This window comes from Leptonychotes weddellii, chromosome 7 (genome assembly GCF_054177405.1).
Source record: "Leptonychotes weddellii isolate Sample4059 chromosome 7, ASM5417740v2, whole genome shotgun sequence".
Lineage (NCBI taxonomy): Eukaryota > Metazoa > Chordata > Mammalia > Carnivora > Phocidae > Leptonychotes > Leptonychotes weddellii.
In genome coordinates, this window is record NC_138375.1 from 120295578 (window position 1) to 120321325 (window position 25748).

At 40.4% G+C, this 25748-nt stretch overlaps 1 protein-coding gene across 1 annotated transcript in view; it reads right to left on the reverse strand.

Annotated features, from left to right (window-relative positions):
- The window catches only part of CCDC192 (coiled-coil domain containing 192), a 193085-nt gene that overhangs the window by 49991 nt on the left and 117346 nt on the right, over positions 1-25748 (reverse strand). The window contains exon 7 of the mRNA XM_081825621.1: positions 11742-11874. Within this exon, the coding sequence (XP_081681747.1) occupies positions 11742-11874 (133 nt within the window). The remainder of the gene's footprint in view (positions 1-11741; positions 11875-25748) is intronic.

The following is a 25748-nucleotide window of genomic DNA, read 5'->3' on the forward strand; positions in this document are numbered from 1 at the left end:
AAGTAGGGCAGGGAGACCCCCCAGCTTTAAGAGTAGATGTAGAGGATTTTGGAACTAATGGTCAGTTCAGTTTTACAGCATTGGCCAATGTAATGACAAACCTCTGACTTGGACCATGGGTGTCCGATTTTAAGCCATCTAAATATATGTACATGACATTGGTCATAGTTGAAATAGTAAAGTGAAAAGTCACAAAATAACACAGCTGGAGATAGGTCAGAATCAACTTATTATGATACAGTGCAGCAGAATCAGTAATAGTTCAAATCAATCCCAGGATCTGATAATCTACTTCAACCTGGGAGCCGGTAGCTGTCGTAGCAACTCCATGAGTATCACTGGCAATCTGAAAATATAATTTGTTCCCTGGTAAATCTGCCACGTGGGTTGGTTGTGAATTTTTAATGTAATAAGCAAACTCATTCCATCACCTAGCAACTCATAAACATATTAAGCAATAGAACACCAGGACCCATTAAGTTTTATTCAGTATCCATCCATCCAATATTTCATGACCATCAAGCATCAGGCACTGTGCTAGGCTGTAGATACAAAGAAAAATAAGACACCATCTCTTGTTTCTCTTTAAGAAACCCCCAGTCTATTGGTAATAAAAGAAAGAAGAAGCGAAGAGATACTTGTAATAGATGTTATGACTTTGGTGCACACAAGATTTATTGGTTACATAACTCAATGGGAAAGCCAGGGAGTGGGTGGGGAGATGGTAGTGGTGGTGGAAATAGTTGGGAAAGCGATTCTGAAGAAGGATCAGAAGACAAAAGGGGGCAAGTGTAGGGATTGAGATAAAAGGTTATGGCATCTTAGAAAGAGGAAGTGGCTAATGCAAAGCCTTTAGGTACCAAGCCGAATGGTACTTTGGGGGAAAATTCCTAGAAGTTGCATATGGCTGTCGTATTTCAATTAGCTTTGAATTTTGCTCATTTCATGTAGATTTTATTTCTCTGGTGTAATCTTTTCATTAGGTTTTTTCCACTCCTGTGATTTGAAGTTCAATCAAGATTTTTTTTTTTACTCTTGCTTAACTTTCGTAAGCACCAAATAGTGTTTAATATAATGGATGCATGTAATAACTCCAGGAATAATAGAAATAAAATTTCACCAAAATAGAAATATACTTGTAAAACCAGTCATTAAGAAAGGGTAAGAGTATTTATTTATTACTTTGAATTAACCCAAAGGAAAGTTGATGTAATTGAGGCAATAAAAGACGAGGTCTATCACTTTTCTTTGGGAATGTTTTCAAAGGACTGTTATTTATATAACATAAGTAAGAGTGTTCATCAACATGTGCTCATGGGGAAGGAAAAAAGAATACCTCAAACCAGTTTCCATTTCCTTAAGAATTTATTCTGAACTGAATTCTTAGCATCTTGGTACTGCTTTATTGACAAATAAATTAAGGTACTTTATTTCACTTGCCAATATTCCCACATATACATCGTTGTTTAGAACCCACAGCTTCTGCTAAATAAATTACTTCCCTTTGACTTTAGATCAAAAGCAACTTCAAAAGAAGGACATCTTTTCTCAAATTCAATTACCGACTCTTGGGACTTATATGGAAAAGTTATGATTATGAAAAAGAAAAGATCAGCCCCACTTGCATCTGGAAATGTTTATAGCATTAAGACAGATGGATTATATAAGGCCTGGTTCTAATATTTTCTTATGAGATAATTAATGAAAGATAAGCCCTAAGTCTCACTTTCAGAGTAGGCAGCTCTGTGTTTCCCTCAATGTCTCCTGACATTCTCCTGGATTTGTGGTGTTAATTACATTCCACTAACTTTCTCTTCTAAGACCCCAGGACTCTTAGCTGCTAAGGTCCACAAGTAAAATCAATTAGATAAATGTAGCATTTCCACTATCTCATGAAATCCTTTTTAAACTCTTAATGATAATATATATGGGATTCTGTAGCACAGTCCTGATTTCAAATAGTTTTTTTTTAAGATTTTACTTATTTATTTGAGAGAGAGAGCGAGAGAGCACAGGAGCATGAATGGGGGAGGGCAGGGCAGAGGGAGAGGGACAAGCAGACTCCCTGCTGAGCGATGCGGGGGGGGGGGGGTGGAGAGGGGGCGATCCCAGGACCCCAGGATCATGACCTGAGCTGCAGGCAGACACTTAATGGACTGAGCCACCCAGGAGCCCCCTCGTTTCAAATAGTTTTGAGTATGAATATAAATTTATATGCTAGATCTTATGTCAGTCAGTATCTTGGTTTTTAGTTCTAGTAATATGATTTCTCTAGATATGTGAGATATTAAAACTTTGAAATGAAAAGTATATTTTAAAAGAGTTCTCCTTTTAAAACTCCAGGTAATCTTTGAAAGAGGGTAAACAAAATTTATATATGGATTAACATTATATGTAACTTTAAATGAAAATGAATAGCATCTGGTTGTGGCATACCTGGCCAAAAATAAAATAAAAGCATGTTGAAAATTAACTACCTTTTATCAGAAATTTACTTAGCAACCTGGGATAAGACGGGACATTTTGGCACTCATCCAGAGTTAGAAAGACCTATTTACCCTAAAGTGTCATCAAAAGTGTCTCTCTGGTGAGCTGGGATAAAGGGACTGGAAGGGACTCTTTGTCAAATAGGTTGTTAACCTCTTGGGATCAGCTTAGAAGATGAGACTTTTACTTGAAGTCAAAATCCTCTTATAATACATAGCTCAGTATGATAAAAGTTTTATTACCTATTACCTTATAAATTTAGGAATATAAGAGTGAACGTAATGTTAGGGATTCTATACAACTAAGAAGGTTTTATCCTATTGACCTGAATCTTTTAAGTGCTTTTTCTGCCTTTGAGGACTCATAATTTATAATTCTTGCTTTTGTCCATTCATGAAACATACATGTACCTCTCTACCATCTGTCTTGTATCCTTTAATTCCTTGGTCTCAGAAATGTCACCTTTTGGAACTATAATTGATCAATTTATAAGAATTCAAGATCAGTTTGTGACTGAGGGCTCTTCCCACCTTCATTTGCCAAGTTCTAGTCAAAATCCCCTGGAATGGGAACAGAGCTCTTTCCTTATTCCCTAGGGGTAGCCATTGAAAAAATGAGCCCTTGGACCATGTCTAGACCATCTTTGTGGAGCAGATATTCTAACAGTGGACCTAGGTCTAGATGACAGTTTGGCGTGGCAAGACTTCCAGGTCTTATTGGAAAAGCTGAGCAACATTCTCAGCTATAATTCCTGGGATTAAGGAAAGCGTCTATAGAAGAGCAAGAACGTTTTCAGATCTTACAGGCACCAATTATTATGCCAGTTTCTCCTGGATCCAGTTGCATATTAAACAAATCAGGAATAATGCCGTTCTTCTTACATTCACTCTTGATTTCTTCTTAGTTACATGTTTTTTGTCCAACATCAAATTGTGGCCTTATTTGATTGAGAAGTGTAGAAGCATAGTAGGATAATCTGGTCCAAGGCAGTGTATCTTTAAAAACAAATATTCTTATAGACCACCACAATGCACATAGGGGTCTATATATATATATATGTACAAGAGTATATATCTAATATACCTAATATATGTACAAGAGTATATATCTAACAGTATCCTACTACCAGAAATAAATCCTGTGCCTTCAAACAAAAGGCACTCACTTGTCCAGTGGAATCTTGTTCTGTGTATCCTTTCTCAATTTGATGAGCTCAAGCCCCCCCAAAAGTATCCACTCATTCCTCCAAATTTATTCATATGACCAACATAGCTATTCTCTGCTTCAACCTCCTATCAGGAAACACTGAGTCATTAAATGAAATCATATTGAGGTTTCTGGGGAATGCAGGAGAGAACAACATTCACTTTTTCTACTTGGGCACCAAGATGTTTGTACCAGGAAAAGCTACACTGGTGTTCCAGCTGGCTGACAACTGTTTGCAACCCCTCATTCTCCAGTTCATCTTATGTTGACAAATGTCCGTCTGCTGATGTTTGACAAAGGAGTGTTCGACTATTTCTCTGCAAATTGCCTGCCTTCTCAGCTCTAAGCCGGGTTGTTTAACAGCATTGCCAAACAACACATGCTCTTCTGGTGATCATAGCAGCCTCCATGGTTAAGTTAAGTAGGAAACCTTTGAAATTGATCAAACTCCAATTCCCACATGTCTTGTTTGATAATAGCTGGTGGCTTGCCCTTTTATCCAATTTCTCTGGATCCAGAAGCCAGGAGACTTAAAAAAAAAAAAAAAATTCCTAAGGGATGGACAGAAGGAAGGGACACCATTTCCTGATAATAGTATAATTCTAAAATTAGTCTTACAAACAAAGGAGGGAGGAGACCTTGAGATCATTGAATTTCCACAGCTGGTATAGCTAGCAAACGTCCAAATTTTGGACCCCTACCAAAACTTTCAGAATGGATCTTCTTACCCTTTGTTAATTATAAAATAAATAGATTTCCAGGCCTTTTGCAAAGGGAGGGCCTAAATGTGCACTTTGAAATTGAAAGTAGATAAATTTTGTGCTTTCCTGACAAGATACAACTGATCTTCAACTCATGGGTATATTCTCCAGATTTATAAGTTTTAACTAAAGTAGATTAAAGAGGACAGTGAGAGATACTTTTTGTCTTCTGTCCAGAAAGCTTCTCCATTTTCTTCTTTTCCTGATAACATTTCCTAGCCCTTGACCTCTGGCACATGACCCAGGTATGGTCCATGTTAACATCCCACAGCCTTGGCCACAGCAATTGATCCATGGGTTAGAATGTGATACAAATAGGGTCAATCAAATTCCTTCTGTGAGATCCTGAATAAATACTGTGAGAAAGAAGTTCTGTTCCCTGGAGTTGGGTATAAATTCAAGTTCTTTGGTTGCAAGTAGTATAAGCCAATGCTGACTACTTAAAGAAAAAAAAAGTGTTAATTAGGAAGAGCGTAAGAGAGCTGGTCACAAGGCTTCCTTTGGGTGAAGGGGGAAGGGACATTGTGATGAACAATCCCATAGGACTTCAGAGAATGGGAGAGGAACACTTCCCCCACAGAAGATCATGCTTCTGCTACGGAAGAAAGAGGGAAGTGGTTCTGAGCAGGCAGAAGCAGATGTTCACTGTAGACCAGGGCAGCCAGGCCATCCTTCCTGATCGACACCTGCAGTCACTCAAATAGCGCCAGTAGCAAAGAGGAGCCAAATGAGCCGTCCAGGAGCCCTGTGTTTCAGCCTTCTTCCTTCTTTTCTACTTAAACCTAGTTTCATTTTGGTTTTTGTCACTGGCAACCCACAAAGTCCTGAGCAACACCTAGTTTTCCCATGAGTGATTTTCAGGCCTAGAAGTTTCCAGAATGTCCTTTTGAGAATTAGAACCACCCTAAATTTGCACATAGTGAATAAGTAACATTTCTTGGGGTCTTCATGAAATAACATCCCTAAGCTTTCCAGGGACTCCTGGAGCAGTTGCTTATCCTTGAAGGAAACTTCTGAAATCAGACTTTGACCATGGGGTTCTATTTCAGGAAGCTGCTCTATTTCAGAAAGACTTTGGTGGACTAAAGAAGAGACAAACTGACAGGAAATCTCTGAATGAGACCTAGAGATTATAAAGATAAATATAAGCTATTTCTATGAGGTAAATATTGAAACTCCTCAGGAACTTCTTATACTTAGCACATCCTGAAGTTACCACTCCCACGCTCTGTGATTGTCCCTGCTGTTAATTACTGGTATTTATTGGTCTATATGTAAAATATCCCACCTTGCAACAGCTTCTGTTTTTGAGGATTCAATGGGAGGGCTTAAAAGGAAACCCCTTTCTATAGGTGTTGGGATAATAATATGTATGTCTGGGGGGGCGGGAAATCTCCACTTTCTGTTTTCCTAAGTTATTGTCACCTTCTGTCCAAGGCAGTCACACCCTTGGCAGTGGTAGGAAGGCTGTCTGTTTACACTTTGACCAACCATCAGACCAAAGCCCATGAAGCCTGATGAAATGGGTGGCAAACAGTGCATTTTGGCAAGGTCCCAGCATTTGAAAAGGTGAGATCTCAGGACCTTCCTTGTTACTTTCTTTGAGAACTCTGGTAAGATAAATATCTGTGTTCAGTGGTGAAAGAAGGGTTGCATGTAGAACTATTGAACAAGTTATTGGTTCTTCATCTGAGGAAGAACAGCCTCTCAAAGAGCTAGGCTGAGAGAAAAACAATGCCAAAGGATGGCATTGTTGAAAAAACCTAGACACAAATGAACAACTACACAAGATTGGCCTTACTCCAGTAAATAAGAGTATGACCTCTCTCTAAATGCTTGGAATTCTACCAAGTCAAGATTTTACTTGGGCCCAAAGCACTCACATTAAAATGCACTTAAACTTGGGTCACCTGGGTGGCTCAGTCGGTTAAGCATCTGCCTTTGGTTCAGGTCATGATCCCAGGGTCCTGGGATCGAGTCCCGCATCGGGATCCCCACTCAGCGGGAGCCTGCTTCTCCCTCTCCCTTTGCCTGCTGCTCTGCCTACTTGTGCTCTCTGTCTCTCTGTCAAATAAATAAATAAATAAATAATAAAATACACTTAAACTTGACAGGGTGTTAGTCATTACATCCTAGTGAGGAGCATTTTTTCCCCCAGTTGAGATAAAATTCACATAACATACAATACACCATGTGTACAATTAAAGTGTGCAATTCATTCATTTTCCTATATTAACAGTGTTGTGCAACCACTATCACTGTTTAATTCCAGAATGTTCTTATCACCCTCAAATCCCAGTTTTTTTTTTTTTTTAACACCTAGTTGCAATAGGAGCTTTGATCCTAGGGAAGTTTGTAGGCGGAGAGCGAATAAGAGGGCTGAGTCCCTGGGGTGGACATCCTGATACAAGATACTCTTGAAAATATTGAGCACAGTTGGCTCTGGGATGTTGACAAAGAGATAAATCTCCTGACTTTTTTTTAACAATATAAAACATCAATAGTCTAATTCTTAAAATCAATAGTGTTTAAAAACCATCTTGTGCCCCTGAAAATCACTGAAGTGTCAATCCTTGTCCATGCCTCACTGAAAAGAATGGTTGGCTCTATTCAGGCACTGAGTCCTGGATAAGCTTGCCCTGGGATGTATCTGCACTAACTGGGAGTATCTTTTTAACAGGATTAAAACCAAGAGATGACTTAGGGCTGATATGGCTGTTACCGGGGCAGTGGGAACTTGCATGTGGGGGCTAAATACCTTACTTGGTAAAATAGCTGTGCATATTAGGAGAAAAGAATTGAAAGGAAAAAAAAAATCCAGAAGAGTGCATCGTACACTGGCTTGAAATCTATGAACCAGGTCCCTGATGTTCTGGTCAAAGATAGGAGCTTTCATCATAGCAAGTGACCTAATGCTCCTGTACCAACAAGACTTAGTCACGAATGTCTTTTGCAAAGTAACTTTGTCCTCTTAAGTCAAAAGAAGCAAAGATAGTTTTTGAAATTTAACCTTAGGTTCCAGCATACTAAGGTTTACCAAAAGGTGACTCTGAAGGGGTACAATAGGCATTTCACTCAATTATGCTAGTAAATAAAGCCGTAAGCATTTCAGGTGCAGGCTGTGGAAATGACGGTAGGAATCTGCCTTGGGCTGTGATTATTTGCACAAAAAGCAAAATCAACAAACAACACTCAAGCTGTAAGTTTCCTGCTGTGCCAGTTTTATAATAAAGGTGTTTTTCTTTTCAGTTGAACTTTCCATTGACTTAAACCATTTATTTCCTTGGAGGTAATTTAAGTACATAGCCAGTGAAGTAGTTTACTGTGTTTATGTAAAAAGAAAGTTTGGTAGCTCACTGTTTCATCAAAATGTGACTATGCTTAAAGGTATTCCCAATATTCTGGAACATTCCTCTGATTAGAAGAGTTGAATGGCAACCTAATATATATAGACTGACTTAGAAAATGAACCAAACCAGGAAAAAAAATGCACATTTGGGTAAAAAATATTCTAATTTATTTGGAAATATCTTGATCTGCTTGTTAGAACTATAGGCATCAATCTGTAACTATAACAGAGAAGTAGCTTTATGTTAATCCAGGTAACATGTCATTTAGAACAAAAACTTTTTTTGCCCTCTTGCAATTTCAGTTGTTACAATAAGGCCGGCCTTCAGAGTCGGCAACCATGATGTCACTTGATGGGGGCTGGAAGGGGATTCCTTTCCCAAAGTGGTTCACTCTCCATTTTTATGGGGTCTGAAATTATATCATTGGACATTTATTTCTTGGATACTGAAGGTCTTTTGTTCACCAAGAAGAATCAATTTAAAAAGTGCAAATACTCATGGATGGGTGACTCATTAAGCATTACATTATATTTTAACTTGACTGCTAGTTGAGAGTATTTTGGACATGTTGGTTTTGTCCCTCACTCTTTCGTTCTAGTAATGGGTTATCTCTTCCTTTAAGGAAGTGCTTCTCTCCAAATCCAGCCCTGTGCTTCTGGTGGGAGCTGCCAGTCAGAAAAAAAAAAAAATTTTTTTAAAGATTTTATTTATTTATTTGACAGAGAGAGAGATAGTGAGAGAGGGAAAACAAGCAGGGGGAGTGGGAGAGGGAGAAGCAGGCCCCCTGTGGAGTAGGGAGCCCGATGCGGCGCTCGATCCCAGGACCCTGGGATCACGACCCAAGCCGAAGGCAGACGCCAAACGACTGAGCCACCCAGGCGCCCCCAGAACATTCTTCTTTTCCATCCTGATTTCCCTCTACCCTGCCACCCAGTGGCAGGTGCGTGACTTAAGCTTGTCCAACCATAGTTCTCCACCCCTGGCCACAGACTGGTTCATGTCCCCGCATGGGTACCCAACCCAAGCCAGGACAGAGTGCTTTATTGTACTTTTTCTAACTGGAGTTGGTGGAAAAATGCTTTCTTTTCTCTCTGGAGGAAAGATGAGAAGAGTCCGTAGTTGCTTATGGCCATGTCTCTTCTGACATCCTGCTTGAGAGAATGAAGTCTCAATGAAGAGAGAAGCAGAGTTGAGAGACAAAGAGTGTTCTGATGGTATCTGAGACTCTGTATCCATTGGAATATATGGCTAATGGCATGCCCTTTCTTAGTTTGTTTACACTTGTGCCAGTAAATTACCCTTTCTCCTTAAGCTATTATGTATGACTGGGACATCTGTCATTTGCAAACAGAGGTCTGAGAACTGAAAACAAACATTTTATAAAAGGACACAAGATAACTAGGGGAGGGGTGTTGTTCTGGTCTAGGAATGTGTGTGGGAGGTGGGTCAATTCTAATTGTTGTGTGGCTAAATGGAGACCATTGTGTGTTAAAGTTACCAACATCTTTGCAGACTCTACTTTCAAGTGTATTGAGGGTAGGACAAGGTGACCAAAGTCTCTGAGAATGAAAGCTAATATGACTCTGGAGCCAAAAGTGCTTTGACATTCTCTTGGGCTACTGAATTCGGGTTGAGGAGCCTGGGAGCAATGGGAGAGCAATAAAGTGCAAATATTTGATTTAAGTCAGTCCACTGACTCAGTTTTTCCACCAAATAAGAGAAGCAACATATAGGTCCAGAAAGAGTCACTGTTTTCATCCATAATGACCTTGAATACCTATCCTTATTTAAAGTTATATCTGTTCATAATACATTAGGGTTTTGTGTTTTTTTCCTGTACAGGTACCTTTTTTTTTTTTTTTTTTCTAAACAGAAATACAGAGAGAAAATGGGCAAAGGTGGGATTTCATGTTTTCTACCCTCCCCCCAACCATTGGAGTCCTGGTACCTCAGTGTGATTTTAATTTTGACCTACTAAAATATCAAAGGGACAAAATTGTTATTAGACAGCAAATGATATATTTGTCAACAATTAGAATTATAAACCTTGCAATAAGATCTTTTTTCACTGGATTCAAAATATAGTTGAGAAGTTGAAAGCTTCTCTCAGGCGAACTGGAGAACTTTCTCCAACGTGATGTACAATCATTATCAGCTTCTTGTGATGCAACTAACTTGAAATCTGACTATGATGCCCTAGAATACAGACCTTTAAGTGGATAACATTCTTGGAATGGATTTTATTCTCTAAGTTTTCATGGCGGTAAAAGCAAATTCATAAGCTATCATTATGTTCTGCGGGAAGAGAAAAACAAATTGACCTTCAGCATGTGTTTCAAGATGACTGTGTTGAATGCCATTTCAACCCCGGGAAAGTGCTGTTAAGAATAGAAAATTAAAACCAAACTCATTTTAAAGGTCCACCAAGTGGCCAGGATGCTGGACGTGTCTCCCTTTCCGAAGCCACCAACATCACCTACTTTCCCCTCCTCCATTTATTTCCATGGTCCTCCTCTTTTTCCAGAATTATTTATGAGTAATAAAGGAAGCCAGAGTAGGAATAATGGCCTGTTTCTGGCTTTACAAGAGTGCCGCACATGAGAGGAAGACTTTATCCGGGGGACCACGGGCTTCCAAGAGATTCACCAGGCGGACAGAGGCTGGATGTCGCTGCGTAGAGCAGAGACCGAAGAGCCTTCCACGTCGGAGGTGCGCAGGCGCGCTGGGTAGGGTGAGTGGCCGGCTGGAGGCTCCCTGCCCGGGTGTTGCTCACACTTGTCTAGCCTGGGGCAAAGCAATCAACGTCCCTGAGCCTCCGCTTATTCTTCTGAAATCCATAAAGTTACTTACTTCAGAGGTTATTCTGAGACTTAAATACATGTGAAGTGCTTAGCCAAATGCCTGGCATGTAGTATTAAATGTTAACTCGTATCTTTCCTTTTTATTTATTTATTTATTTATTATTATTATTATTTTTAAAGATTTTATTTATTTATTTGACAGAGAGAGACACAGCGAGAGAGGGAACACAAGCAGGGCGAGTGGGAGAGGGAGAAGCAGCCTCCCCGTGGAGCAGGGAGCCTGATGTGGGACTCGATCCCAGGACCTGGGATCATGACCCGAGCCGAAGGCAGAAGCTTAATGACTGAGCCACCCAGGCATCCTGTATGACATTTTCTTAAGTCTTCAGCTTCATCTTTATCCTGTCTCCAACTCAGATCCTTTCCCAACATATAAAGTAACAGGTAGACTTCTGAAAAGTCTGAGCTGAAGGCAGACGCTTAACGACTGAGCCACCCAGGAGCCCCAACTCGTATCTTTCCTAATGACAGCAGTCGGAGGGGCTTTCCTCCCCCAGTGTGTGTTTATAGTCCCTTAGAGAAGACTTGTTCAAAACTCCAAACCATAGTGGCCATTACAATTTTTTGGAACCACCCAGATTTCCTCCTCACCCAGCCTTCCCTGCTTGTTTCTGGCTCATTCATTGGCCGGTTGTTCAAACACTCCCTTTTTCACTTCCGTGTGCCTGCCCGAGCGTACAAGCCTGTCTACACTTGAAGGCAAATTTCTCTCTTCGCTCCACTCCAGAGCTTCATCCCTCCGGTCTTCCTTAGACTCTCCCCTTCCCTCCAGCCACCCAGCTTTTGTGCAAAGACACTTACCAGATCTATTTAGTCCAGCTCTTCAGCTTCAGAGACTTTTCCTCTAAGGAACTCCTTGTTCATTCCCTACCTCACGTACAGTGAAAGCGAACCCAGCCTGGAGTCAATAATTTGTGTCATGTCCGCTGTTCATGCGGATGGAGGTCAAGCCAGGCCAGGCCGGGCCAGGATGCTCCCTGGCACGGTGGCCCTGACTTTTCCTCTGTGGCCAATAAAACTATATACCTCACGCAGGCCTGAGGGCTGGTGTGCGACTGTCACGTGGTAATACTGACCTCTAGGGGCTGGCTTCCCTTCACATAGCGTCCTTATCTTCTCATTGAGCTCCAGAACTGTGATGGCAGCCTCTTGCTTAGCTGTTGCCAAATCCGTTTGCAGCTTTTTCAGTTTCCTTTTGTGCTTTAGTTTCTTGAAAAAAAAATAAGAGTTTCCGTCACTAGAGACAGACATATCAAAAGAATAAAAAGAACTGATGAAGTCTGAACAAACATGGCCTTTGCGGGCCAGCTTCGGTGAACTGCTCCCTGTTTATCTAGCTTAAGTTCTTTCTGAGATCTCTGAAACAGAGTGCGTGAGCCCCTCTCAGAGCGTTCCTATCCCCAGCGACGAAAGCCACTCTCTACATCAGAGTATCTTTTACCCTCTTGAAGGGTTTTAATCTGCATCTGAACCTTGTATTTTGTTTGCTTATAATAGAGGCAATTAGAGAGCAACTCTAGTTGGTGGTTGGCATTTGACCACGGAGGTGCCAATGCCTAAAAGTGTCTGATTTTTTTTTTCAGTCTGTAAGTAAACTCACGTGAAGTAGTGAGCATATTTCAGAGAGCCTTGCTTCTGTGTCGTTTTCTACCCTAATACCATAAAGGTGTGCATTCCGGTAGACCCTGAAGAGTGTGATTCTACCACGAAATGCTGACGTTTACAGATATTTACTGGGGTATCTATATAGGGAAAATGGTCAGGGGTACAAATCGTTAAGCAATAGAAGGCAGGAATTGCTTGCTGTAAAATAGTCTGATTTATGACATCTAAGTCTTTGAAAGAACTACTTGAGGAAGTTGTTACCTAACCAAAGGATTCACCTGGAGATTTTATGACTAGAAAGCTCTTTTATGGATTTCAAAATGAAATCAATTTGTCAGAATTAGATTTATCTGTCACTGCGGAAAAACCATCTGTTGTGAAAAGTGTTGTATTTACACTTAAGTGTTGTTGCCTTTCCACTGAAGAGCTCACTTTGCCAAGTCTTTGTGGACTGGTAATTAGGAAGCCCAGAATATAAATGACTAACATTTCTTATCAGACATAAATCTTGAGATAGGGAAAGGAATGGTTTTTGCACATCAGGGGAAACCTCAGGTAGTAGGGAATCACTTCCTTTTTTTTTTTGAGAGTAAAGCGGGTAAAATCAGTTCATCAAAGATGGGATTCAATAGACATAGACCACCCATTTTAAAGACAGATTGTCTTTCAGACCAAAGCAGGATTAGGATTAACGAAAGCTGAATTAATGGCATACATGTGGCTAAAAGAGAATGTATTATTCAAATGAGAATAGTAGTCATGGAAATTTTTTAACGGGGGTTGGAGGGGTAGAATCCGGCATAGTTCACCAGCACAGTCCAGGCATTAGAGAGGTGCCCTGATCCACACCACGAGTTCCTGGTCTGTTCAGCAGTTCTCTTAGAGTATAGTCAGTATTCACATACTCATTTCATCTTTGTCCTAGTTACAAAGCAGCCCTTTGGTGTCAGGCACAGTGCGGGCCAGCTGTTGAAACATCAACGCTGATAAGGCTCCATGTCACTAAGACCTTCTTACTATTTCCTGTCCTCTGAGTCTCTGTTCACCAAAAGCCTTCACAATTTGACCTGTTCTGTAGATTAGTTCAGAAAGAGATTGAGCTGATCAACAAATACGTGGGTCTGGGTATTTGATAGCTAGCTATGTTTCCCATAGTAAATTACTAGGTTGGCATGCTCATCAATTACCATCCCCCACCACCCCCGGTAAGTTGGTTTGTGTCAGCTTGTTCACGAGGACCTCCTCCATCCCGGGCCTGGGGGGATAATGCCTGTGAGACCCCTTATGGTCCTCAGCGTCCTTTCCTGATGCTACTTCAAGACTGTCCCGTGCTCAGATTTTTCATATTTGTTTTTACCATTTAGAACCTTGGGGCTAGAAAGTGGGAGGAATGATACAGAAATGAGAAATGAGGGCAAGAGTGGCAAAGGGATTCAGAAGAGAGTGCTAATTAAAAGTATCAGAAAAGAACCGATAATGATAAGGGTGTGCAAACTGATGCATGAGGGTTAAGTGTGTGGATGAATGCACTTTATATGGACATATGTAAAAAGGTAAGATGGGGTGATGGATGGAAAGAGATACTGATAGATAGGTGAGTAATGGAAGATAGCAGAATGGTAATTTGTCTAGTTATTAAGTATATGGGTGTTTACTCTAAAATTCTTCCAACTTTTCTGTATTTGAAATTTTTTATAATGAAATACTGAGAGGAGTAAGAAGGAAAGTTTGTGTTTCCTTACATTGCTTCTCTCTTAATTCTTAATAGATGGTATTCACATTCTTTTCAGAATGTGTCGCAATGATTCATATGCAGATCAGTACTTTTCTGGAAACTTTTCTCAAAGTAGGCATTGATAGTAAATAAACAAAAACAAAAACTAAAAGCAACTTGGAGAGATTTGGTGAGGTGGCCACCAGGATCTGGTGTGGTGGCACCAAGAAAAAGTCTTATCAAGCTACATTTCTGTTTTGACAGGATAACTTGATGGATAGAGTGACTTGATGGCTATGTCTTAGTGGAAAGACGAGATGCTTCTCAATATCATTTAAACATTTCAGCTTTTCAGTTAAAAAAAAACCTAATTCCTTTAAAAAAAAAAAATCCAGTTTCCAGGGGCACCTGGGTTAGCTCAGTCGGTGAAGCATCTGACTCTTGGTTTTAGCTCAGATCAAGACCCACATTGAGCCCCTGTCTGGCTCTTTGCTCGACAGGGAGTCTGCTTGGGATTCTCTCTCTCCCCCTCTCCTTCTGCCCCTCCCCCTGCTCATGAGCTCTGTCTCTCTCTAAAACAAATAAATACATCTTAAAAAAAAATCCAATTTCGAGACCACCTTTTTGTCTTTCTCTTACAGTGATCGTATGCTTTGCCTTTATTATTATTATAATATTTGTATATTTGCCATATGATCTGAGAAAGAAACTGAGGATATTTAGTTTGGAGAGGACAGTATACAGGGGAGTTACGACATCTGACTTCAGTAATCTAAGGTACTACTCAAGAGGAAAGGAAGTTGAGTTAAATACTATTATTCTAGAGATACCATGGGGAACAATGGGTAAAAAATTCAAGAGGAGGCAGATTTTGGCACAGCATGAGAAAGTACCCTCCAACAATCAGTGCTGTATTCATAACAAGATAGGATGGGTCCTGGCAAAGGCCTCCTGCTCTGGGAATGATCAAGCAGAAACTGGAGGAACATCTTCAGGCAGGCCCATGGTAACCTCTGGGACCTGGGTCGAGAGGTAATTAGAGGTCTGGCTTACCCCCAATTCTTTCCTCCTTTGGCTTCCTCCAGCCTCTGAGAGACACAGCACATGCATGAAAATGAGAAATCTCAGCCCTCAAAGTCTCTAAGGTGGGTACACTTTTCAGGGATCCCTTAAAAATAACTCTAGAATTTGTGGGATGTTGCATAAGAGGGTCAAAAAGGCCTGCGGGGCCCTTAGAATTCAAGGATGATTGTGACTCAAGATGTGCAAACTTTATTATTAAGCTCTAAAGGAAAGGGGAAGGGACATTTAGATTTAAGTTAAAAATTGAATAAAGAACCTAAATTGATTTCTGTTGGGACCTGCCGGTTATTCAGATAAATTTTAAAAGGGTTTAACATCTTTGTCTTTTTTTTTTTTTTTTTCCTTTTCTCCAGGCAGAACTGCTGTATGCCATTAATTCATAGCTCTAACCAAGCCCTTTGGGCATTTCTAAAAATTTAGTTTGCCGACATGTTTTTTATTAGTCATAGACATCAAATGATTTCAGCAACGATAATATTTTCCTTCGCTTTTTTGGCATTCTCTAGCCAGGCAACCCAAGTGTTGTACTTGAACCTAATGGAGTCTGTTATTGTCTCCTTAGTAACTAGGAACTCCCCCCGCATGATTACTAAAAGGAAAGGAAGGCTTTATAGCTTGGAGGTAAATTCCTATTACCTTGCTCTTTTCCTACTTCTCCTACAGGGTGGACAGAGGGAGGAAATCATGTATTCGTGCAATGTTTTGAAAAGGAAATATCTATCCATATCACATTGCTGAATAGCTCGCATTATACCAAATCATCGGGAATTAGAGATCATCAGGGAACTATTTATAGATGAGTTTCAACACGAAGTTGCCAGCATTGTTTAAAATTTCCTGGTCTTTCCACACACTTTCAACTGTGGCCTCAGATTCTAAGGCAACTATTGGCCCTGAGAAATTGGGCCGGGCACATGACATCTCCAGGCCCTTGATCCCATAGCATATAGCTGGTGGCGAGTCAATGACCGAACACCAAAATGACAGTACCCAGTACTGTGTTCATTAAGTGGCAGATAGGTCTTTCTTTTTTGTCACTATTTCTTGAAATACACCGGGGAAGCTCTCAACCCTCCACTAAAAACACTGAAGTACCTTTTCTAAAGATGTCATTGTCACACTTTAGGAAATAAAATTTGTATTTCATTGAAAGCAAGATTTCTCATTTTCCAAGATTTGCCTTGTCTTCTTTCTTTCTCCTTCCCTATCTTCCACCACTTCCTCCTCCTTTTCCTTCTCCTAAATTAAGCTTTCTCCATAATTGCATTGATCTCCTCCTTGCTTTGTATGGGTAGACAACACTCGATGTCCTGAAAACAGATTAGCAAATAGCCTTGATCCAGTCTCCTGCCAGAGCTGGCCAGATGCCTGGCAAAGTAGGTAGCTGCCTCCATGGAATGATGTGAGGAACTTTCTAAAGCCCTACCTCTTCCTGCCCGTGGCCCTGTGGCAGGCTTGCTGGAGCATAGCTTCTTACCTTCCTTACTTAGCCTGTATAACAAAGACAGGTTTTGTCTCCAGAGGGCCCCTGATAAAATGCTCACTACCAAGGACATACAAGAGAATTTGATTTGAATACAGGACATATAAGCAGATATCCTCTTTTATTTCTTTTCTAATAGCCCATTGTTAATAATAAAACTCATAAAAGTGATATAGCTTTTGGATACAACTTGGCTTAAAAAATCAATTTCACAACTCTTACTTTGTTCTGTATTTATGCTATCCCCAGGTAAGTATTTAGAAGTCCAGGAATGGCAAATATGTGCCTCGTAGCCTCCTTTCTCCACCGTAGGCCTTTGATATGGGAATTCCTTCACCCTAGGTTGCCTACCTGGCTTCACAATCCTTGATCCACACTCCAAGTAGCCACTGCTCGTTAATGATACCTAATTGTTATGTATGATCCTGTCTCTATTTTGTAGGTGAGACAGTTGAGGGCCCTGAGAACTTGAGTAGACCATGGTAACCATGGTCTCTTAGTAAGTAAGTAGCTGAATTGACTTGAACAAGTTCTTTGGATTCCAAAGGCTGATTTTTCTTCTCAATGATAGCATAACGGTTCACTCATCAGTAGCACCATTACTTTGTTAAGTTAGTTAAAGCTAGCTTTTTGTAGTTAAAGCGTGAGTGGCTCTAATTATTAGTGCAAGTAGAAAGGCAATAAGCCAGGCTTGGTTATAAAAGAGTGACACTGAAGGGTGATGGTGAGACGCTTATAGCATGGACTGCCATGATCTTGCCAGAGAACCTAAGAAATAAAGGAAAGAGCTGATGAACCCAGCTAAGGGTTATCTGCACCTGGTGTAGATCTGGGCCCTCTTAGTGTCTCTCATCAGAGGGTCTGGAATTGGTCCTGGGGATTGTGGCCATTCTGTTCAGTTCTCTGAAGTGACAAACAGTATATCAGATGAAACTTTTCTTACATAATGCCTTGAATGAAAGACCAAACACAAAAGCAAAATGTAGCTTAGTCTTCTTTCATTTAATAAGGTCACGGGAGGAACTGTTAATACACGACCATTAGGCCTCATCTCGACTTTGACCAAGAGTTGGGCGCCACATGACCACTGTTGACATTTCATGACCAATAGTCAGACTTTGGAAATCATAGCTGATACTGTTTGGTTCTTTGCAGTATCCCTCCCATTTGAGTAGCTTATTTTATGTTATCACATGCTATAGAAATAAATTTTAATTCTGTTCCCTACATCCAGAGGGTTTGGAATTTCTAATAAAGAGAAAACAAAATCCCAGTAATTAGACAAACATCTTGACTCACTACAGGGGAAGAGTTTACCTATAGTTGGAACCAAGTCTCAGTTCTTTCCCTCTATGGGATAAATAATTATTGGAGACATGGGCAGAGTTTGCCAGTAGATGTCCTAGTTTCCAGAAATGTCTGTGTGAGTGTTTATGTAAGACAAGTTACAAATTAATACAAGATAACGAGATAACTTACACTTGGAGTGAATTCCAATGATAAGATAGACGTTTCTAACAACACAACAGTCCAGAAGTTGGAATTTGTTGCCCTAAAAGACCATAAGCTACCCTTCCTTTCATGTAGTATACAGACTATTATTGGAAATGTTCCAGAGAGAAGCTAATATTTACCACCTATAATATGCTAGGCATAGTTCTGAGAAGTTGATACATACTAGCTAATTTCATTTTTGTAGCAACCCAATGAAGTAGAGCTATTATTAATTCCATTTTTAGATGCAAACATTGAAGCACAGAGAGCTTTAAGTAACTTTCCCAAAGTCAGATGCTGACCCACAATTTAAATCTGAGCAATTCAGCTCTAGACTGCCCCTTCCATCCCTATGCCATGCATGCCTCAATGTCCTACTCAGTTTCTTACATTGTGAACAGTTTAAGATGATATTTCCTATTTATAAATCCATTTCTTAAAGCAAGAAGTGTCCAACTCTGATCATGAAGCTTTGAGACATGGGCTGACCCCTCAAGCATGATTTAGGACAACAGAATCACTGAATTTTCAATGGGACAGAATTGAGTGTAATCTTTGAAATCAAATTGTCCAGCCCTAGCATTTTAGGGATGCAGAAGTATAGGCAGAGAAAAATGACATGATTTGCCCAAAGTCACAGCTAATAAAACTGCAAGAAACAAGACTCAAGTTCAGATTTTCTGACTCCTCATTTCAATGTTGGTGGGGCTTTTTTCCCCCCACTATATCATGCTGCTCCTTGGCCATACAAACTGAAGGGCTATGAAATGGGTATATGATTAGAAACTGGCCAGTAACTAAAATCCCTGATGTGTAAGATCCCAGTGTCAAAAATAGTTATTTAGGCAGGGTTCCTTCCCTTTAATCCCTCTTCACACAGAGAGCCAGGAAGGACTGGATTCAGGTCACTCCCTATAGTCCATTCGGGGGTTACATTTGATAGAAAGCAGAGTTGTTAGGTAATTGAGATCCCATTCACTTCAAAGAAATGAACTGGACCAATGTCAACCAGTCACCTTGCCCTCAGATAGCACTAGAATATCCGTACTCAAACAAACTCATTCCTAAGATTAAGGGGTATTGTCTACAAGCTCTTTTTGTGTGTGTGAGTGTAACCCTGCCTCATCATTCTTACCCAGTAAACATTAATCAGGCTGACAACCAAGTTCTTAGAGAAAGAAAAGAACCCTACAGTGCCAACAATGCAATAAGTAAGTTTTCATACTGACTGAGCACCGCGCAGAACAAAACCAAGTGTTCAATAGGTCTCTCTCAAAAAGAAAGTATAGCCAGTGTTTGCTAAAGCCAAATCCAGCTTTTGATCTTACAGTCTCAAATCACCCACCCTGGGAATGGAGAGAGGAGTGCACTGTCACACCTAACAGAGCCTACTAGGAAGGTGTTTTCCAGTCCAGTCATCCCTGGGGACAGAGAGAACCTAAAGGGCCCAAGCTGTAGATGAAGCAATTTTAGTTTCTCAGCCCCACCCATACAGGTATTGGTGTCATTGGCAAATTGCTATAAAAAGTAACGTGGGTGGAAGAGAACAGAAACCAGAGGACAGAATATACAGGTGGGGAAAAAGAATTCCCATGTCTGCCTTGTGAAAATACTGCTAAGCTCTCCTAACATGATTATAAAAATGATAAAAAGCTTTTTCTCTGCAATGACTTTATAATTGGGCAGATACTTGTTTTTGTTTTGTTCTGTGCCCAGAACTCCTTTTGAACTTGACTAAAGCTGCCTTCTGGGAGGAAGTCAGCAGCTATTGGCCATTTGTGACTTACCTTGAATTATAAAGCAAAGGCATGTGTTTGAAGACTGGACAGTTGAGATGCTAGAGCACCAAGGTGCTTAAATCACCTTGGAGGGTTTTCTGGTGTGGTAAAGAGAACCTAATAAGTTAACCTTCTCAGTAAGTATCTCTCTCCTTCAGAAATCCCACTCTGCCCTCAAAGCAGAGATATTACAGGGGATAAAAACTCAGTGAGTATAAGAGCTGGCCTTCAGACAACTTCAAAAATGATAAGGAGCTCTAAATGAAGGAAAGGAAAATAATCATAAGAGGAGAAATGATTCTCACATAGCATGAAAAAGCTTTGTACAGTGGATAAGAGAAATTCGAGAAAGCAATTTGCCCACCTGGGAAGTTTTCTGCAATATGTATTTTTTCCCATGAAATATAATGTTTAAAAAACTGCAGCTTTCTGGAGCCTGGGTGGCTCAGTAGGTTAAGTGTCTGCCTTCGGCTCAGGTGATGATCTCAGGGTCCTGGGATCGAGCCCCGCATTGAGCCCCACGTGGAGCCCACCACCAACTTCAAGCACCGCCCCCCTCCAGTCAGGCGCCTTGCTCGGTGGGTAGTCTGCTTCTCCCTCTGTCCCCTTGTCCCCCCCAGCTTGTATGCTCTCTCTCTCAAATAAATAAATAAATAATCTTAAAAAAAAAACCAAAACAAAACCTGCTGCTTTCTTAACGCAGACTTGAAACAATTTTAAACAGAAACTTTTTTTTAAAGATTTATTTATTTGAGGGCGCCTGGGTGGCTCAGTTGGTTAAGCGACTGCCTCCGGCTCAGGTCATGATCCTGGAGTCCCGGGATCGAGTCCCGCATCGGGCTCCCTGCTCGGCGGGGAGCCTGCTTCTCCCTCTGACCCTCCTCCCTCTCATGCTCTCTGTCTCTCATTCTCTCTCTCCCAAATAAATAAATTAAAAAAATCTTAAAAAAAAAAATACTATGAATGGGGTGCCTGGGTGGCTCAGTCAGTTAGGCGGCTGCCTTCGGCTCAGGTCGTGATCCTGGAGTCCCGGGATCGAGTCCCGCATCGGGCTCCCTGCTCGGCGGGGAGTCTGCTTCTCCCTCTGACCCTCCTCCCTCTCATGCTCTGTTTCTCATTCTCTCTGTCTCAAATAAATAAAAAAAATCTTAAAAAAAAAAAAAAAGATTTATTTATTTGAGAGAGAGAGAGAAAGAGGGGAGGGGAGGTGCAGAGGGACAGGGAAAAAAGCAGACTCCCCACTGAAAGTGGAGCCCCACACGGGGCTCCATCTCACGACCCTGAGATCATGACCTGAGTCGAGATCAAGAGTTGGATACTTAACTGCCTGAGCCACCCAGGCACCCCATAGAGCAGAAACTTCAAAGTTTGAAGTGAAATGACCTGATTTCATGTAAAAAACTCTTTACAATGTACATGACTATTTTGTACATTGTTGAGTGGCATGATATTAGTAATATTGTCACTGCCATCATTATCTTAGAATCTTTACTCTTTAGAACTTCTGGGATAGCTGTTCCTAATAATGAATTATTGAGCATAAATCTTTACAGTAATATCCATTAGTTGAATATTATATAGCTGCAATTAAAAGAGTAATTTGTCTATTCTTTAATTTTTCAATTGCTTTAATCTGGAAACAAAAGTTTCATAAGGGCTAAAAATCTCAAGTCAAGTTTCCCACTAAGGAAATTTAAAGTGTCAATCAAGTTCATTGAAAGCAATGTCTGACAGTTAATAGGACTAGGGACATTTAAATGCATGTGGAGAAATCACCAAAAATTAAAGCATTGAACTTGGTTGCTAGCTCAAGATGTGATTTGTCTTTTGACTGTTCTACTAAAAAATAAAAAAAATAATAAAAAAAAGGATTCACTTGAATATTCGACTAATCGAGCAATATAAATTCAAGGGAATGGAATAAGTTGATGAAGCAGATGGTGGGAAATCACAACTACCTAGTACTACTTGACACACAGAAACAGAACCAATGATACAGAATCTGCCTATGTTGAGACCAACTACTTTTATCTAGAACACCAGATGATGTTTAACAGTTCTTTTATTATTGCTACTCTTAAAAATTCTCTTTTCTTGATTTTCTCTTCTCAGTTCCTTCTCAGTCACTGTAATAAAGAGGAAGTCATATTGTAAAAAAGACTCAGATGGTATAGCGAGGATCACCAAACCTGTGTACTGGCCTTCGGTTAGAAAAACCAAGTTCCTCAAGATGCTAGAGATACAAAACAAGGAACAGTTGATAAAGAAATAAATTACAGGGGCTCCTGGGTGGCTCAGTCAGTTGAGCAGCTGCCTTCGGCTCAGGTCATGATCCCAGGGTCCTGGGATCGGGCCGCATCGGGCTCCTTGCTCTGCAGGAAGCCTGCTTCTCCCTCTCCCACTCCCCCTGCTTGTGTTCCCTCTCTTGCTGTCTCTCTCTGTCAAATAAATAAATAAAATCTTTAAAAAAAAAAGAAATTACAAACATACAGATGACACCTATAAATATAACTCAGTGATCAAAACTGAATTACCTTGAAGTTCCTTTGCCCATGAGCAGCAAGACAAGATCACTTTGGTGGTCTGACTGCAAAGACATTCTGTTGTCTTCTCTCTACTTCTGTTCACGTTCATGCTTGTTTATGAACATATACTGAGGGTGTATGTGTAGTAGATGACATTTCATCTAGCGATGGTGACATTATAATCTGGGTCCATTTGATGATAAGAAAACCACATTTCCAATATGGCAACAAAATCACTCTTTCCTTTTCTTTTTTTTTTTTTTTTAAAGATTTTATTTATTTATTTGACAGAGAGAGACACGGCGAGAGAGGGAACACAAGCAGGGGGAGTGGGAGAGGGAGAAGCAGGCCCCCTGTGGAGCAGGGAGCCCGAAGCGGGGCTCGATCCCAGGACCATGGGATCATGACCTGAGCTGAAGGCAGACGCTTAACGACTGAGCCACCCAGGTGCCCCTCACTCTTTCCTTTCCTGAGCTAAAACCTTATAATCTGACAATGTTCTCTTAGTCTCTCCCTTGGGGTTTTCCTGCAATTCCTGTCCTTCACCACTGGGGCTACCTATACCAAAAACCTTTAAAGATGATGGAAGAAATAGCAGTGGTTTGCCACGTCTGAAAACTTCCATACCAAAAGGTGTCAGTCCTGCTCTGTGGCGGGAGCTTTGCACTTGGGGGAAATGGTCTCAACATTAAGCAGTATTTTCAACCTAAATCCAGTTTCATTCCTCATACACAACATTCCAGCTGTGACTTTAGTTAAACATTTTTGTCTTGTCCTCCTCCACTATTTAGAGAAGCTGTTTTGTTCATGCCATGAACATGTTTTGTTCATGTCTACATTTCATAGGTAGAGAGACAAGGATATTTGGATTTATATATAGTTGGTTTCAATATTCCTTAGAACAAAAGATTAATTTCAAAATCTGATGTTATGTGTGAATGGAGTTATATGCATGCAAGATGGGGTTGTGAAGGCATAACCCGATAAAGGAAATATTCGATGCTTGTGGATAGCCTGCAGAGAGTCAGAGAGGAAGGGAAAGGTGTGGTGATGATGTGAACTTTTGCTATGTAGATATTAGCTAGCTTCAGATTGCATATTTTAACAAGTCTAGACAAACAAGTCATCAAATACAGGTAGTTCCTTGGTTTTGTTGGACTCAAGAGTCTGTCTCTCTTATTTCATTCTTTAGCAAGATATTTTATCTAATTCCATTAAGAAAGCTAGCAGAGAAAAGAAAGTACATGAATCTGAACTCTCAAACAGAAATCTAATTAGATTTCAGAGTCCTATCTGGTAGACCTCCAAGCCTGTTCCCGTCAACACACCCTCATCTCAGATATGCAAGGATAATGGGTAGGGAGGGGAACATGTGGATTGGGCTGAAAGCCACTTGCCTCATCTCTTGCTAAGTGACTGGTGGTGTCACAACTTCCCAGAGTCTGCCACGGCAAAATTTAGGGATAATCACATGAATTGTTCATCAGGAACAGGTTGAAGATGTCCCAAGTTAGACAAATGGTGATTTGTCTATTCTGGTCCTGACCCAGAAAACCTTCAGGAGCCATATTTGATCAGTTCTGCTTTAGCCTGGAACTTCCAGGTCATTGTTAGTAGTAATGGGAACAACACTGGCCTGACAGGAAACCACTAGGGCTGGAAATGTCAGGACCCCACCCCAGAAATATATACTTGTGACACCCTGGACTGAATCTAATCCTCCCCAGATAAGAATGAGGCTGACCCAGAGCCAGTCAAGCTTCTATAAAACTAACTCAGGAGATACACAAGAAATAAATACTTTCTGACTGTCTGAAAGAATGAATAGATAAATATCAATTACTGAGTCTTAGCTTTTCAACTGAAGACATTTTTTTCTTTTTAATTGTAGCAAAAAACACATGGCATGAAATTTACTATCATAACCATTTTTAAGCGTACTATTCAGCAGTGTCAAGTGTATGCACATTGTTTGCAACCAACCTCCAGAACTTTATCTTGCAAATCTGAGATTCTATACCTATTAAACAACACCTCACCATTTTCCCTCCTTTCAGGCCCTGGCAACCAGCATTCTACTTTCTGTTTCTGTAAATTTGTATACTCTCAGACCTTATATAAGTGGAATCATATAGTATGTGTCTTCTGGTGACTGGCTTATTTCACTTAGCCTAGTGTCCTCAAAGTTCATCCATATTGTAGCATATGACAGGATTTCCTTCCTTTTTCTGGCTGAATAATATTCCATTGTATGCATATGCATATATTGAGTTTTGCTTGTCCATTCATCCGTCAGTGGACACATGGGATGCTTTCACTTTTTGGCTCTTGTGTGGAAGAAGTTTCTTGAAATCGTGATCAGAGCAATACAATAATTACAATCCTTGCCTTTCTTACATGAACTGAAACTTTTCATCTTTTGATTACAAATTGCATTTTCCTTTCCTAAAAATGTTTACTTTTTGTTTTCATTGTTAACCAAGTACATTGGTCCTAAAGTGGGAAGACATTTAGGAGCCCTCTCAAATCATGCAAAATAATTTTGGTAAGACAATTTCTATCACAGATTTCTAAATTAGAAATCTAATCCTTTCCAATCCTAAAACCATGCCTTTTATGTCTGACATAGGGCCTTCCTTCCTTTTTTATAAAGAAAAGGTCTATATCAATATGACTTACAATTCTTTTATTGGGAAATGCAAAATTCCACGGCAGGCAAACAGGCCTGGAGTCATTAAGCAGATACAACTCAAGAATGCAACAGCCTAAGAAGTGAGTAAAAATTGATAGATATCCAGTGGTTGTTAGAAAAGAAGCACTTGGAGAAGATTATTATCAAGCAAGCTAACTCAGTGATAAGCTTCTCTTTCTCTTTCATTGACCTTTCAGAAGGAGGCTGTTAAGGCTTCCTCTCCTGTTCTGTACTTTGACATCTGCACATCAGATCCATCTGAGGAGCTTTTGAAACAGTACATCAGCTCAAGCTTCTCTCCAGGCCTACTCAATCAGAATTTGAGAGAGTTTGGATGTGGGATGGATAATCTAGTTTTTAAACTTTTTGGGGGGTTCTGATGTGCACATCTATAAAGGTCAACTCGAGAAGTATCTAGAGACAAGAGCCAGGTATTAGCCACAAAGGCAGTATGCGTGTCCTAAGGACACGTGAGGGCACTGAGGCAGGCATGAGTGTGAGTTGGGAAGTAAGGACAGCAGCAACTCTAGAAGGTTGCGGATGGGGGAGGTTTCTCTGCGGGCTTTGTCCATGTAACATGTCTGCCATTTTTTGATAGTTGGCTAATTTCAGCTATAGAAAGAAAGGAATTAATTGGAGCAAAGAAATCTCAGGTTCTGGAAATAACACTATGGGATGGCAGCACAGTGAAGTAATGTGTGGGGTACAT